The sequence below is a fragment of the Miniopterus schreibersii genome, assembly GCF_964146895.1.
Source record: "Miniopterus schreibersii genome assembly, chromosome: 3".
Lineage (NCBI taxonomy): Eukaryota > Metazoa > Chordata > Mammalia > Chiroptera > Miniopteridae > Miniopterus > Miniopterus schreibersii.
The window spans coordinates 56,876,106-56,889,760 of record NC_138103.1 but is presented as its reverse complement, the minus strand read 5'-3'; the positions used below and the strand labels follow the sequence as shown (position 1 = coordinate 56,889,760).

Sequence of the window (13,655 nt, the reverse complement as noted above, 5' to 3'; positions counted from 1 at the left end):
ATTTCTAGGTTAGTTTATAAATTTGGTCCCACTGAGCGATAAAATTGTGACCTTTGGAGTACTGTTTCACTGGACAAAAATTATTTGCACCTTTACTGCATGAAAATTGCTAAATTTATATGTAACTTCACTAAGTCTGAAACCTTTATCAATAGTTAAGTTATTGAGTTGAACAAAGTGCATTTCTTTAGATCTTGGATGTGCCTGTGCCCTGTAGGGTATTGAAAGTACTTGCCACCCACATTTCCCCTTATTTCCAGGTTTTGGGTACTTTTTCTTAAAAATGACCAATATTGATGAGTCTCACGTTTGTACCTATGCAATGGGAATCAAAGTCCAAGTAAGACCGTTATGTTTGGTCCTGACAAAATTAAATAAGGCAAGGGAATTTCAAGAGTGTCTTGCTTTCCTTTACGACATTATTTTTTCTCCCTTCCTGTTACTTTAAGAGGATTAGTTAATTTACTCATTCACTCATTTTATTACTAAATAAACACATTTTAAGGGCCCATTTAATATGCCATGGACCATGGTAGGTGCATTGAATGCAAAGCTATTGAAGATGACCAGGGCCATTGTCCTGACCATGTTTTTGTTCTAAGGCCAGAGAGGGAATACATACAAATTAAGATAAGTGCAATCAAAGAAACTAAAGGCTGAGAGAAGGATATCAAAGGACAAAGTTCTTCATATACAGAGAATAGAAAGGTCATTCTGAGAAAGTGACATTTCAGCAAAAACTTTTGAGAGTCATGTGAAAGATGGAAGAAAGAGTCTTAGGCCTCTGGAGCAGCCAGCCCTGCGCACGTGGGAGAAAGTGTTGACTCATTCAGGGATCTGGAACACTGGTGCGGCTTAGTGAGTGAGGGCGAGAGTGGTCTTGATAGAAAAGATAGGAGCCTTTATGCCAAGTCTTGTAGTTCATGGTAAGGACTTTGCATTTTAAGTGCAGTGAAGGGCCTTTAAAGGTTTTTTTTTTTGTTAATAAATGTTTTTCTATTATGGAAAAATTTAAACATACACAAAAACAGAAAGAATAATATGGTGAACCCCATGAACTCATCACCCAAGTTGTGACTGGATCTCAGGTATTTTGATTCCTAGCACATGATTAGTACAAAAGTAGGTGAATGAGTTAAAAAATTAGCTAGTTGAAAATATGAAGGTGTTGAAAATACACTGTTGGTAGGACTGAATGGGAGACTCCAAATGTTCGGTAGGACGACGACAGACAGGATTTAAAGTGATCTGGGATACTTAAGAAAATTGGGGAAGTTAGGTACACTTAAACCACCTAAAACTTTATAGTAAAGAGTCCCCCCCCCTCCTTTTTGGTTGTATAAACCCACAAGGATAGAAGAGAAGAGGAGAAATAGCAATGCAGTTTTTGAGCCAGAAGGCAGATGGATGAATAGTATTTGGCTTAGCAGACCGTGGCAGGTTAAATCTAAGCTAGCAGACCAAGAAATAGCAAAAAAACCCCACCCCAAAACAAACAAAAAAACACTCAAAAGGTATAGGAAATGATAGCACCAGTGCCTCTGTAACTATGGGTGGTGAGTGAGCAAATAGATGGGGTAGCAGCTGTTCCTGGAGTAGTCGGGTTCCTAGAATCATCATCCGGGCCATTCTACACTGCTGCTGCCTCCTCGCACCCCGCAACTCTGCTGTTTATTCTCTGGAAACGGTAAAGGTGGTTGCTTGACTGGGGAAGTGAGGTGTGTTTGAGGATATGGATCTCTAGAGAAAATAGGTTAGATAACCATGTGACTCCTGACTGCCCAGACTCCAGTCCCTCTCCCACCCTTGGTTCCAGAAGTCTTCATAGTTGTATCTCCACCTTCTAGATAGCAGAATGGAAGATTCTTCTTTGGGAAACTTGATAAACCTGAGAGTAAAGGCATTAAAATTGAGACTTTCTAACAATAGGTTTACCCATTTCACCCACTATTGATAAACTGCACACCCAAACGTGCTCAGAATTTCAAATATTCATTTTGGTTTCTTACTCTTAATCATGCAAATATACAGATCCACACATTCCAAACATTGGATCATCATTTTCGACTCCTACTTAAATAACCAAGAATTACCAAACAGCTGAAGAAATCTTCTTATAGAAGATAAATTATTATTCTGAAATAATAAAGCAACTTAGAGGTAACAGAGACTATAAAGAGAACAGAAAACTTTTTAAAAATCAGTATTTTCTGAGAGATAAAAGTTATTAGTTTAATTGAAAAATAACAGGATACCATTAAATTCTTAGAAAATGAAAACATAATAGTGTAAATAAATAAGATTAGTATGAGAATTGAAATTTAATGATGGATTAAATTCTTAGAAAGTAGGTCAAAATCAAAGAATTAGAAATTAGGGAGAATAAAATATAAGAAAATGAGAGGCTCAGTCCCAGAATACCAATATTAAATAATCGAAGTTTAAGGATGAAAGAACAGTCAGAATGGAAGGGGGCAAAGTCATTGTGAAATAACATAAGAAAATTTTCCAGGTCTGAGGGATAAGTGTCAGATTGAAGGAGTCTGACTCAGTGCTCAGCCAAATGGACAAAAATAATCCCATTCCAAGAAAAATCCTGTGAAATTTCATAACACCTGTAGACAAAGAAAACTGTCCAGAGCAGGGAACAGTTCAAAAAGCAAATACATACAGCACTTCGGAATCAAAAGGATTTTGGATTGTCTAACAGCAGCAATGGAACAAAGCTTTCAAAAATAATGAAAAAAAATTTTTTTCACCTAAAATTCAATACCCAATGAAAGTATTAGTTAAGTGGAAGATTAACATCACAATAATTTCTAACATACAAGACCTAAAATGTTTATCTCGATACACCTTTTTTTAGGAAATTACTGGAGAATGTTCTCCATCAGAACAAGGAAATAAGCCAAGTAAATCAAGAGAGAGGAAAACGTGGAATTAGCAAAGTGAAGATCATACAGAGGACAGAGTGAGGGACATCAGAATGATGTAAAGAGGGTCCCAGGACGACTCTGTTCCAGATGTAGAAGTCAAGTAGTCTTGATTAATGTGGGTTTGATGATGTGTGGTCTAGGAAAGTGCAAGTTGCCAGATTTTGTCTACCTTTCTCTGGAGGATGAATCAGTAGGTATAGTGAAAATCAATGGAAGCCATCATTTTATTGATGAGATCTACAATGATGATGGTATGTAGTTGAGACAATAAACATGTTCCCATCATGAATGTTTACACTGAAGCCTAATATCTATCTATCATCTATTTATCATCTATCTATATCTATCTATCTATCTATCTATCTATCTATCTATCTATCTATCTATCTATCTATCATCATCTATCATCTATCATCTATATCTATCATCTATCTATCATCTATCATCTATTATCTATCTACCTATCATCTATCATCTATCATCATCTATCATTATCTATCATCTGTCTATATCTATCTATCTCTATTATCTATCTATCTATCTATCTATCTATCTATCTATCTATCTATCTATCATCTATCTATCTATCATCATCTATCTATCTATCATCTATCTATCTATCATCTATCTATCATCTATCTATCTATCTATCTATCTATCTATCTATCTATCTATCTATCTATCTATCTATCATCTATCATCTGTCATCTACCACCATCTTAAAAAAAGTGTTGATTCCTGTAGTCTGCATGTAGAAGAAAACAAAAGCTGTCACAGGAATTTTCTCATATGGACATATATGCGTAGATTGTCTCTTGAGACAGATGGAGTTGATAACTGTAATTGACAAGGTAGGAGAGGCATATGGCTGGTGGGGATGGTGTGAGGGAAACTTACTTTTCATTGTTTACGTTTTTTTCCTTTTAACACTTTCATGTATATTTATATGTTTTAAAGATAAATAAAATAAAAACTTTAAATAAAAATTTTAACCATTTCTTAAAAATTTTAAATAAAAATAAAAATAAAGGTAATGAACATCCCACATAGTTTAAATAGCTGTAAGACTATCCCTTTTATCATTTAAAAATATTTAGAATTTTCTCTACTTGTAACAGATTTATTTTGAAAGTTGCAAATTTAAATTCTGTCTTGTATGGAGGAAGGAAAAGGTCAATTTTTTTATAGTACTGACCAAGTACAAATAACATAGATTAAGAATTCTTAGAGGCTGAATAATTGATGATATGAATGATAAAACTTCTCTTGTTCCACAGGAGTAATTCTATAGTTTTAGAATGCCCTTTAGTAAATGTAATAGAATTCAAGTAATTCTAAACTTGAAAACCTTGCTCCATTAGGATCATATTTTCAGTATTAATTACCTGATGGTCATACCGTGGGAAGATGCTTGCCACCACATTGACAAGACAACAGCTGAAGCTAAAAGGTCAACTCTGCACTAATAATCTTTTTCTTTTCACTTTGTCTCACCACTCCCAGATGTTGTACATCTGTTTATTCTAAAACTTAAAAAGACAAAGTTAACTTCCAGATTGACAAAAGGTTTACTACAAAACCAGCAAAGTTAATTGAATCTATATGTTTTTCTTTACATTGTCATCTCTTGGGTCCTGATTCTTATTTTGCTCTATTCCTTATTTCTAAAGACTTATTGAAAGTTAAAATGAAGACTGTTCCCATTTACTCAGAATATACTATACTTGCTACCTCTCCTAAGGCAAGATAGGAGGAAGGTAGTATCTTAGGTAAACAAGACTTAGAATTTCATGGTTATTGTGATATATTGTGTTGGTGAGTATTGTTTTATAAATGGCATTTAGTATATTTATGTACTAAGTAATCCAAGTGGGGAATAAAATTAGCCAACACCAGTAGGTTTTCAAAAGGGAAGAAAGAGCTAGCATACCAGAAAAAAGCAAGAGAACAGAGTTAATGCCAGGCAAATGTAAAGAAGCATGATGTTAGGGTTCCTGTGACCATCAGAAGGGCATTCACTTTTTCTGAACAGTAAGGCAATGTGGTCCACCCTTGTCCTGCTTTGTTCTCTTGTGAAGACGTGTTTTGTTTGCCTCCGTATCCGAAATTTTCTCAATAGTCGTCAGTTTCGAGGTGGAGGGGAAGATATTACAGATGGTGGTAATAACTGCATGAGAATAGGAAAGGTAGTGTGGTATTCTCCACAGACGTTTAGAAAAGATTAAGACTGTTGAATGTCAGAGTGGAGGACGAGAAGTCTTCCACAGATTTGAGATTAGTGGATAAATATGGATGTGGCAAATGACAGAAAATCCAACCCAAACTGGCTATAGCAAAACATGTGATGTATTGCCTCAGTAACAAAAAGGCAGTGCAAAGCTGAACTCAGGAACCTAAGCTTGATGTTCAAGACTTGGCTCCTCTCTGCCTCTTAGCTCTGTCTGGCCGTGTTGGCTTTATTTCCAGGCTTTGGAGGAAACTGGCCCCAATCAACACTATCCTTCTGAATCCAGCGGCAGAGGGAATCTGCATTCTTATGTTTAAGCAAAAGTCTCAGAATTGTGTCTTGTTGACTTTGATTGCCCACCCCTGTGCATACCTTGGAGCCAAGGACCATATCTTATGGGTCCTCGTGCCCTCGGTGACTGGCACAGGGTGTTGCACATTGGAGAGCAGGGGCTAAGTATACAGATGATATTAAAATGTAAGCTGCTCTTCTGAAAGCAACCAGTACGCATCGTAGGAGCTATTCTAGTATATTCCTAATTTTAATTTTATTTTTTAATTTATTTTTTGCAGAATTAGGTGACTTGTTGGGTAGGTTGATTACTGGAATCTAAGAACCTAAGAATTTGTGTCTGCATGCTGTCAGGACCCTGTCAGAACTTCATAGTATAATTCAGGAAATTAGAAGCAAGAAAGTAACCTAGATCTCATATTGCTTGAACACAATAAGAGATCTATTAAGAGATAAGAGATCTACTGGCAGGGACAGTTTTTATTTCCTTTGAATCATACTGAGCAAGAGGGGGAAGTGTGAAGAGACCGTGGATGCTAGTTGGAAATGAAAGGGTGAGAATTTTGGACTATCAGGCCATTACAGAGCAGAAGTATGACACAATGATGCCAAAAGTATTCTTCTAGAATTGCAACAGAATGTGAATTAAACACATTATGATCTTTAAATATGTTTGACATTTATTTTATAGAGGTTAAAAATAATAGGTGGTCTGATGGGTTATGTAAAACTTTTATTAAATCTAATGAGAGAAAAAGTTACTTGAAATAGACGTAAGACTTAAGTATTATGTCAGTTACTAATGCTTAGTCTTCTGAATTTAATAGGGTTCCAAAGGCTAGATTTTCAGTATGATAGAGGAAAATGTACCTAGTCACTCTGAAAAAGAACTGTTTGGCATTCATTTAAGTCTGCCTGTTTTCTAATGGGAACTTCACTTTCAAAGCTTTTTCTTCATCTTTTAATTTCCATTGAATGCCAGCTTTGCCTCAACAACTTTTCTTATAAGTTGAAAAGATGAAAGCGGAGGAGATTCAATTATCAATGATGTCACAGAATTTGAGGCTCTTCCAATCATGCTTGTTTGTTCATTTTGCATAATCCCAGAACTCACTGATGTACACCAATTTAAAATGAATTTACTGACTTAACCACAAGATCTTGGAGCTCTAATTGCCTGGGAAACTGCAAGAACACACCATTGGAACTCCTTGGTCCTGACATTAAAAGATGCTGTGAAAGAGATATTGTAGCTTCAGTTAAATAAATCTAATGTTTATCATAATAATAAGGTGCAGACTTTTAGGAGACTTATAATTATGCAGTTTTATGGTAATTTTGGTTATTGCCCATGAGTTTAAAATATTTGAGTGCTTTGAAATGTGTAGCATAAGTAATCTACCATATTATTCATGAGGGAGATGTATGATTTGTAGGAATGAAATGTAAGAGGCAATATAGTGTGGTTATTGGGTAGAGAGTCCGAAGGTGGACTCCTGGGTTCAAATCCTGCCTAGCCACTTACGTAGCTAAGTAAGACTGCATGTGTTAATTAATCTGTCTTTTTTTGTTTCCTCAGCTATAAAATGAGGTTAATTTTACCACCTTCTTCGTAGAGATTCAATGTGTTACTGTGTATAAAGTATCTAGGACAATACTATATAATCATTTGTTCTGATTACTTTCTATAGGTCATTACAACTTTTCTATAGGATATATGGAATCTTAAAATGCAATATAGTAATATGTAGAAAATATATGAGGAAATCTGCAGAAATTTCAAGTATATGGCATTGAGAATTTCAGTAATTAACAAAGCTACAAATGTGTTCTATTGTATGTTCCCTCCAGGACACATTCCCCACATTCTTCCTCACGCTCTGGGACAGTGTATTTCAAGGTGTACCCCAAGGATCAGTTGCATTAGAATCAGCCAGGCTGCCTGTTAAATGCAGACTCCTGGGCCCTGCCATAAACTCACTGGATCTGCATTTCTGGGTGTGAGAATAAAAATTTTAAGAAAGGTCGGAGTTGATTCTTATGCAGGACAAATTTTGAGAACTTACGTTGCCAGTCGTTCACGATCCCCCCTTCTCACGCTTTAGCTCACTTTCACTCTTTCTCACTTAGGACTTTTTCAGGTGTCTTCTTATTTCTCTGAGCTCAAGGTTCTGTCACATCTCATGTTCAAGGAATTGAGATTTTTCTCCCCAAATCACAATAGACCAAAGGTGATCCTCTTCAGGTCTGTATTCCTTCTCATCCCTAGTTCGTTCCTTTCCCACTATTTGTCACAGGTGAGGTATGAAGTCATTCTGGCCTTAGAATCCCTCCGAAGATCTTCAGTTGTCTGGTTCAGTCCAGAACTGCTCCCAGTTTCCTGCCTGCCTCACCCAGGTTTTGCCTTTTTCCTTCTGTCTCTCATATTTTTCATTTCCTTTCTTTCCATAAATGTTCCTGACTTAGAAGTCAAGGAGGAGTTTGCAGCTGGTAAGGGAGACCTATTTTATTTTTTCTGGGTCCCTTAGCCCATGGCAGGCTTCCTTAGAGAGAAGGCACAGGTGTAAAAAGTGCCCTAGCCCTCCAGGACCTCTGTCCCTACTGGCCTGTCTCTTTCCTGCACTCCATCTGAACTCTGCATCCCTGTCTATGGATTTTGTTGCCATAAGGATGTGAGACATTAAGCAATCTCAGACTGTTGTTTGAATATACTTGAGTGAGAAAATTGCATTGAAACCCTAAAGTATATCAAGAACTAAACATAAAGCCATGTATTGTCCTGAGGAAATACCACATACATGAATATTTTATTACTTCTTGACTAAGGTAAAGATTAATAGGAAGCATTTTTGGCTCATAGAGTTTGTAATGCAATTCTCCTTTAAAACACATGAACTTGTTATGTTCGTGTGACTGATCACATCATCCATTGGAATCTTAATGATCCGTGAGATAAATTGTTCACATTTTTAGAGGTACATCTACATTACAAAACAGCAGCTTTCAGGAGGCCACTGCACTGTTGTGCTTTTGAAATCACTTGAGTCGCACAGTGCTGAAAGTAGGAACAATATTGATGACTCACAAACATGCACATGTAGTAAGAAGAAAACAACAGAAGTTATGGAAATTCACACATTGCCAAATTTGCTTGTTTCTAAAGCAACATGGACATTTTCTAAGTGGTATTAGTATTTTAGCTAGTAAAATGGGAGAAATTCAAGTCCTAGAAATTTGTGTTCTTTGAAAGGATTAGCATTTCCTTGCAATAGCTAAAAACTTTTAAAAAGCATTTTTAAATAAGACAAATTTAAGAAAAAATAGACACAACAAAGAAATCAGTTTACTTATAGAGTTTTTTGTTTCAATTGCTTTATGTATCCATTTCAAGAGTTCTCTCATATTTGTATGATCAAATAAATAGATGAATAAGTTCCATTAAGATTATTGATCCATTTGATAATTTTTTAGTTTTTGCTTGTATTTTAGTTTCATTTGGGGGAAGATGGGTTTTAATTCAGTTTCCATGTTACTACTTATGTTTTTCTTAGAGTAAATTGGAGGGTCAAATTTTTTTTAATAAACTAAATTTGATAAATAAGTTTAAGGCTAGTTATGACTATTATCTTGATATATAAGCCGAAAAACAGAACATAGTTACGAGAACGATAGAAGAGAACTATAGAAGAGTTTATTATTTTTAATTTAATTGTGTGATCACACATTTGAATTGGATGGCTTAATATTTGCTGTATTTATGTCTTAGTTGCTTACTATCTAACTCTTCACTCAGTTTATATCTATAGAAACACAGCCAAATGAAAATATATTAGATATGTTGTGTGAACAAAATCTTTTTTTTTTTTTTTCCTATAGGGATGCCCTCTGCATCTTTATTAGTAAATCTTCTTTCAGCTTTATTCATCCCTTTTGTATTTGGAGAAACAGAAATAAGGTTTGCTGGACAAACAGAATTTGTTGTTAATGAAACAAGTACAACAGTTATTCGTCTCGTCATTGAAAGAATAGGAGAGCCAGCAAACGTCACAGCAATTGTATGGGTAAGAAATGATTGTAATTCTAGTCTTACTGAAGTAGATATGAAATTTCTTAGTGTCAATGACAAGAATTTTTGTAATTGTTTGAGATTCTGAGTAGTTTGATCATGACAAATGATTTGCATATACACTATTCCATTTCTGTAGGTTCATAGAGTGCTCCAAGGTAGCATGTGCGTTTGGCAATAATAGTAGTTTAAAGATATAGAATGATTATTTTAAAATGTTCATATGTTTATTTTAAAACAAATAAAATGAAAATATCAATAAGTATTTCTAAGTAAAAGAAAGTTTTATTAGGGTAATTTGGATTCTAGTTATCTCTGGTTGGATATATTATCTACTGTCAGGCAGCTTTAAGAAAATATATGAAATACATAAAAGTAGTAAAATAGCAATTAAAAACTCTTAGTTATGTCAGAGAGCTCTCTCTTTTTTTAAAGGAGAAATTAGGTAGGTCAACTTACGTTGAAATTAGGTAGAATTTGTTAAACTCTTGCTCTATCTTACACACAGTTTAATTATTAGATAGATTGAGTGTGCATGTTTTTTGTGTTTATGTTTAACCAGAAAGTATTGTCATATGACTGCTAATGGTATTACTATATTTGAGCCCCCAAATGCTTGAAACTTTTGTTTTCAAAAATAAGTTTTTAAGCAATAGGTTAAATTTTTACATTGTGAAACATTGTGAAAAGAGACAAAGAAGAGAAAACTACCTATAAAGCAAACCCAATATTGTACTTTTGTGCATTGCTTTTAGTTTTAATTTATTACATATATGTATATATTTATAGAGTTCATTTTTTGTTTGAGTATATATTATACTTGATAATCTTGCACATATAATTTTGCTTGTATCTTAATTTTTTCAGGTTGGTCTATTATTTTCTCAGCTTTTCTTGATAGTGGTGTCATCATTTCCCAATCATTCTTGAACTATTTTTTTATTTAGATTGCTCTCAATTTATGCTGTTATAAATGTTGTTCTAATGAAACTATCTATATACATATTGATTTTTGCATATTTTGGATTGTTAAATGAGTTTTTGGGTTGGATTACTGTGCTTTTTTTCTTGTTTCAGTGGCTCTTGATATTTAATACTTTCTAAAAGACTGTGCCTCTTTTTATATTAAGGTATGAGGACAAGTTTTCCAACACCTCTGACAACTTACTTGGATCAAGTATTTAAAACTTAATTTATTATAAACAAAAACTTGAAATTGACTAAAATTTGTCTATACATGTCCTTCATTTTTTTTATTTGTACTAAATCGTAGTTCTTTTTTCTAGTAGCAAAAGAAATCTCATTTAGATTTGCACAAGAAGCAGCTGCTTTATAATTTCCTAATTATTGCTTCCTTGAGAATCTTATTAGCAATGCTTATATTAGAGAATGAGGTCTTAAAAAGTTAAGGAAAAGTTTATAATGTCTAATAAATTTGGAATGCTTAAAGAATTGGGTCTTTATTGGAGTTGTGGGAGAATATAAATAAAATTTTATGTTGAAAATTTTGGTAAGAGCAGTTTCTTTGAAACTGATAGGGAAAATAATTTTTCTGATATATTTTGGCAAGCTACTTTCAACCCTTCTTTGGGAGAGTTTCAGCTCCAATTTATCTTGTTAGGTTTGCTGTAATCCACTTCAGATCAATCAAGAGGCAGAGAAAAAATATTGACATCATACTTTCCTTTATAATTATTATTTGTCTATGTAATGATTTCTTTTCCTTCAGGAGCATAAACAAATGTTTTTGTGTAGAATCATTTCTTTTTATAAATTTTTAAGGTGATTTTTATCAGTTGTTAACTATTTGCCTTTGTGCATCCCATTTATAAACATTAGTGTCACTGGGTGGTTCAGGTTTTTCCCTGTTGATTGCTCCCATTGACATCAGTTTTGCTTGTCCTACCACTGCTATGTAAGAGCTATCTATATTTTGCATTTGATAGCTGGAAGGAGAAGACACTGGAGACTTTTTTGACACATACGCTGCAGCGTTTATACCTGCTGGAGAAACAAATAGGACAGTGTACATAGCAGTATGCGATGATGACTTACCAGAGCCTGATGAAACTTTTATTTTTCACTTAACATTACAGGTAAATCCTTCCCCCACTCTTAACCTTAAACTCATAAAAATCTTGCAGTGCTTAAAAATCTGTTTCTCTGGAGATAAGCCAATTCAGGTGACTGGTTGTAGTTTTCATAGAAGCCAGAACTGAAAACCTCTTTGGCAATTCCACGGTGTGGTTATTTCTCAGGCAATCTTGTTTTGAAGATCCTACAGCTAGTGTTTGGATCCATTCAGCGTATTTAGGAATTGTCATGACAGATGCTCAAGAAAACTTTGTCTTCCCTTTGGCCCTTTTCTCTTTTATTCTTTCCCTGCTACCAGATGCACAAAGAATGACCGTGACTTCTGAGTTCAAAGGCGGAGGATACAAAAAGCAGGCATGGAAGTGGGAGGTCCCTGTGCCTTAGAATAAATTCGGAGTACCCCTGGGAAAAATGCTTGAATAGCCTTAGGTTTAATTGTCCTTTATTGGTTGAGTTGTTAGGTTGAGGCAATGACTGTTAACAATGCTCTAGTTAATTTTTATGAAGGGCATTGAGAATTTTTTTTTTGAATGATTACATTGGTATGATTACATTTTTATGAAAATGATACTTGAAACAGTCATGTTTTACTTCTGTGCATGCTTTTTTATGTTCCTGTATGCTGCTGTTGAATAATGAGAAATGTTGCATTTATTAGAAATGCAACATTTCTCACATTTATTAGAAAATTTGTTTTAATATTTTATCTTTAATTTGGCTCTATGACTTGTGGAATAAGTAATTCTTAAGTTCCAGCACCTTCTAAAGTATAAGAAAAAGAATCATGTTGGAGTAGAATTTCATACTGCTCGCTTTATTATCTGGCATCCTAGTAATGACAGAGTAATTATAACACAGTGTTACTATTCGGTGATTACTTATAATAATTTCTATTTTAATAGTCAGTGATTAATGATTTTTAAAACATTTTGAAGAATTCTTGTTGAAACTTTTTTACCTTGTTGACTTAGTTGGAATGTATTTTCTCAATCTGTGCATTAAAAGTATTCTTGAGCCCTGGCCAGGTAGCTCACTTGGTTAGAGCATCATCCCATATATTGAAAGGTGGCAGGTTCAATTTCCAGTCAGGGCATGTAAAGGACGCTGCTGATCAATGTTTCTCTCTCTCCCTCCCTCCCTCCTTCTCCCTTCCTCACTCTAAAAAAACCCCAAAACAAACCAGTATTCTTGCATTTTTATTCATATTCTTAATAATTTACTTAAAGACAGAAATTCTGTTAAAATGATTATTCTTTCCTCTTATTTTTAATTTATTAATTTATTTTTTGGCTTTTATTTTAGAAACCTTCAGCAAATGTGAAGCTTGGATGGCCAAGGACTGTTACTGTGACAATATTATCAAATGACAATGCATTTGGAATTATTTCATTTAATATGGTATAGTTACAACTTGATTAATCTTGTGGTTGTTGGATAATAGTTTAATTTTTTGATTATTTGTCATGATGTTACTTAGTATCATTATCTTTTGATATTTAAATAATATTTGCTCTAACTCCATCCCTATTCCACATTCTATAGACTGTCCATTTGTCCTACCAAAGATTTCTTTGAATTGAGGAGGCCTATATGATCATGATCATGCCTTATCCTAATTGCTTTCTGTTGGTCATTCTATCTGACTCATTTGCTACCTCTTTTGGTGGTCTCTAACTCAGATGTTGTTTTAGTTGGTTAGATCTGTTATAATAGAATACCATAGCCTGGGTGGCTTAAAAACAACTGAAATTTATTTCTCATAGTTTGGGAGGCTGAGAAGTCTAAGGTTGAGGCATTGGCAGATTGTGTCTGCGGAAGGCCTGCTCCTGGTACATACACAGCTGTCTTTTTGCAGTGTTCTCACATGGCAGAGGGGCAGGGGAGCTCTCTGGAGTCTCTTTTATAAAGGCACTAATCCTATTCATGACCTGGCCCCCCACTTCCTAATACCATCACATTGCAGGTTAGGGTTTAAACATATGTATTTGGTGTGTGTGTGCGTGTGTGTGTGTGTGTGTGTATGCATAAACATTCAGTCTGC

At 34.6% G+C, this 13,655-nt stretch overlaps 1 protein-coding gene across 1 annotated transcript in view; it reads left to right on the top strand.

The window, feature by feature from the left end:
• ADGRV1 (adhesion G protein-coupled receptor V1) overlaps positions 1–13,655 on the top strand; it is a 425,471-nt gene that overhangs the window by 15,733 nt on the left and 396,083 nt on the right. Inside the window, exons 2-4 of the mRNA XM_081133843.1 lie at positions 9,331–9,515; positions 11,467–11,616; positions 12,917–13,012. Coding sequence (XP_080989969.1) covers positions 9,331–9,515; positions 11,467–11,616; positions 12,917–13,012 — 431 coding nt within the window. The remainder of the gene's footprint in view (positions 1–9,330; positions 9,516–11,466; positions 11,617–12,916; positions 13,013–13,655) is intronic.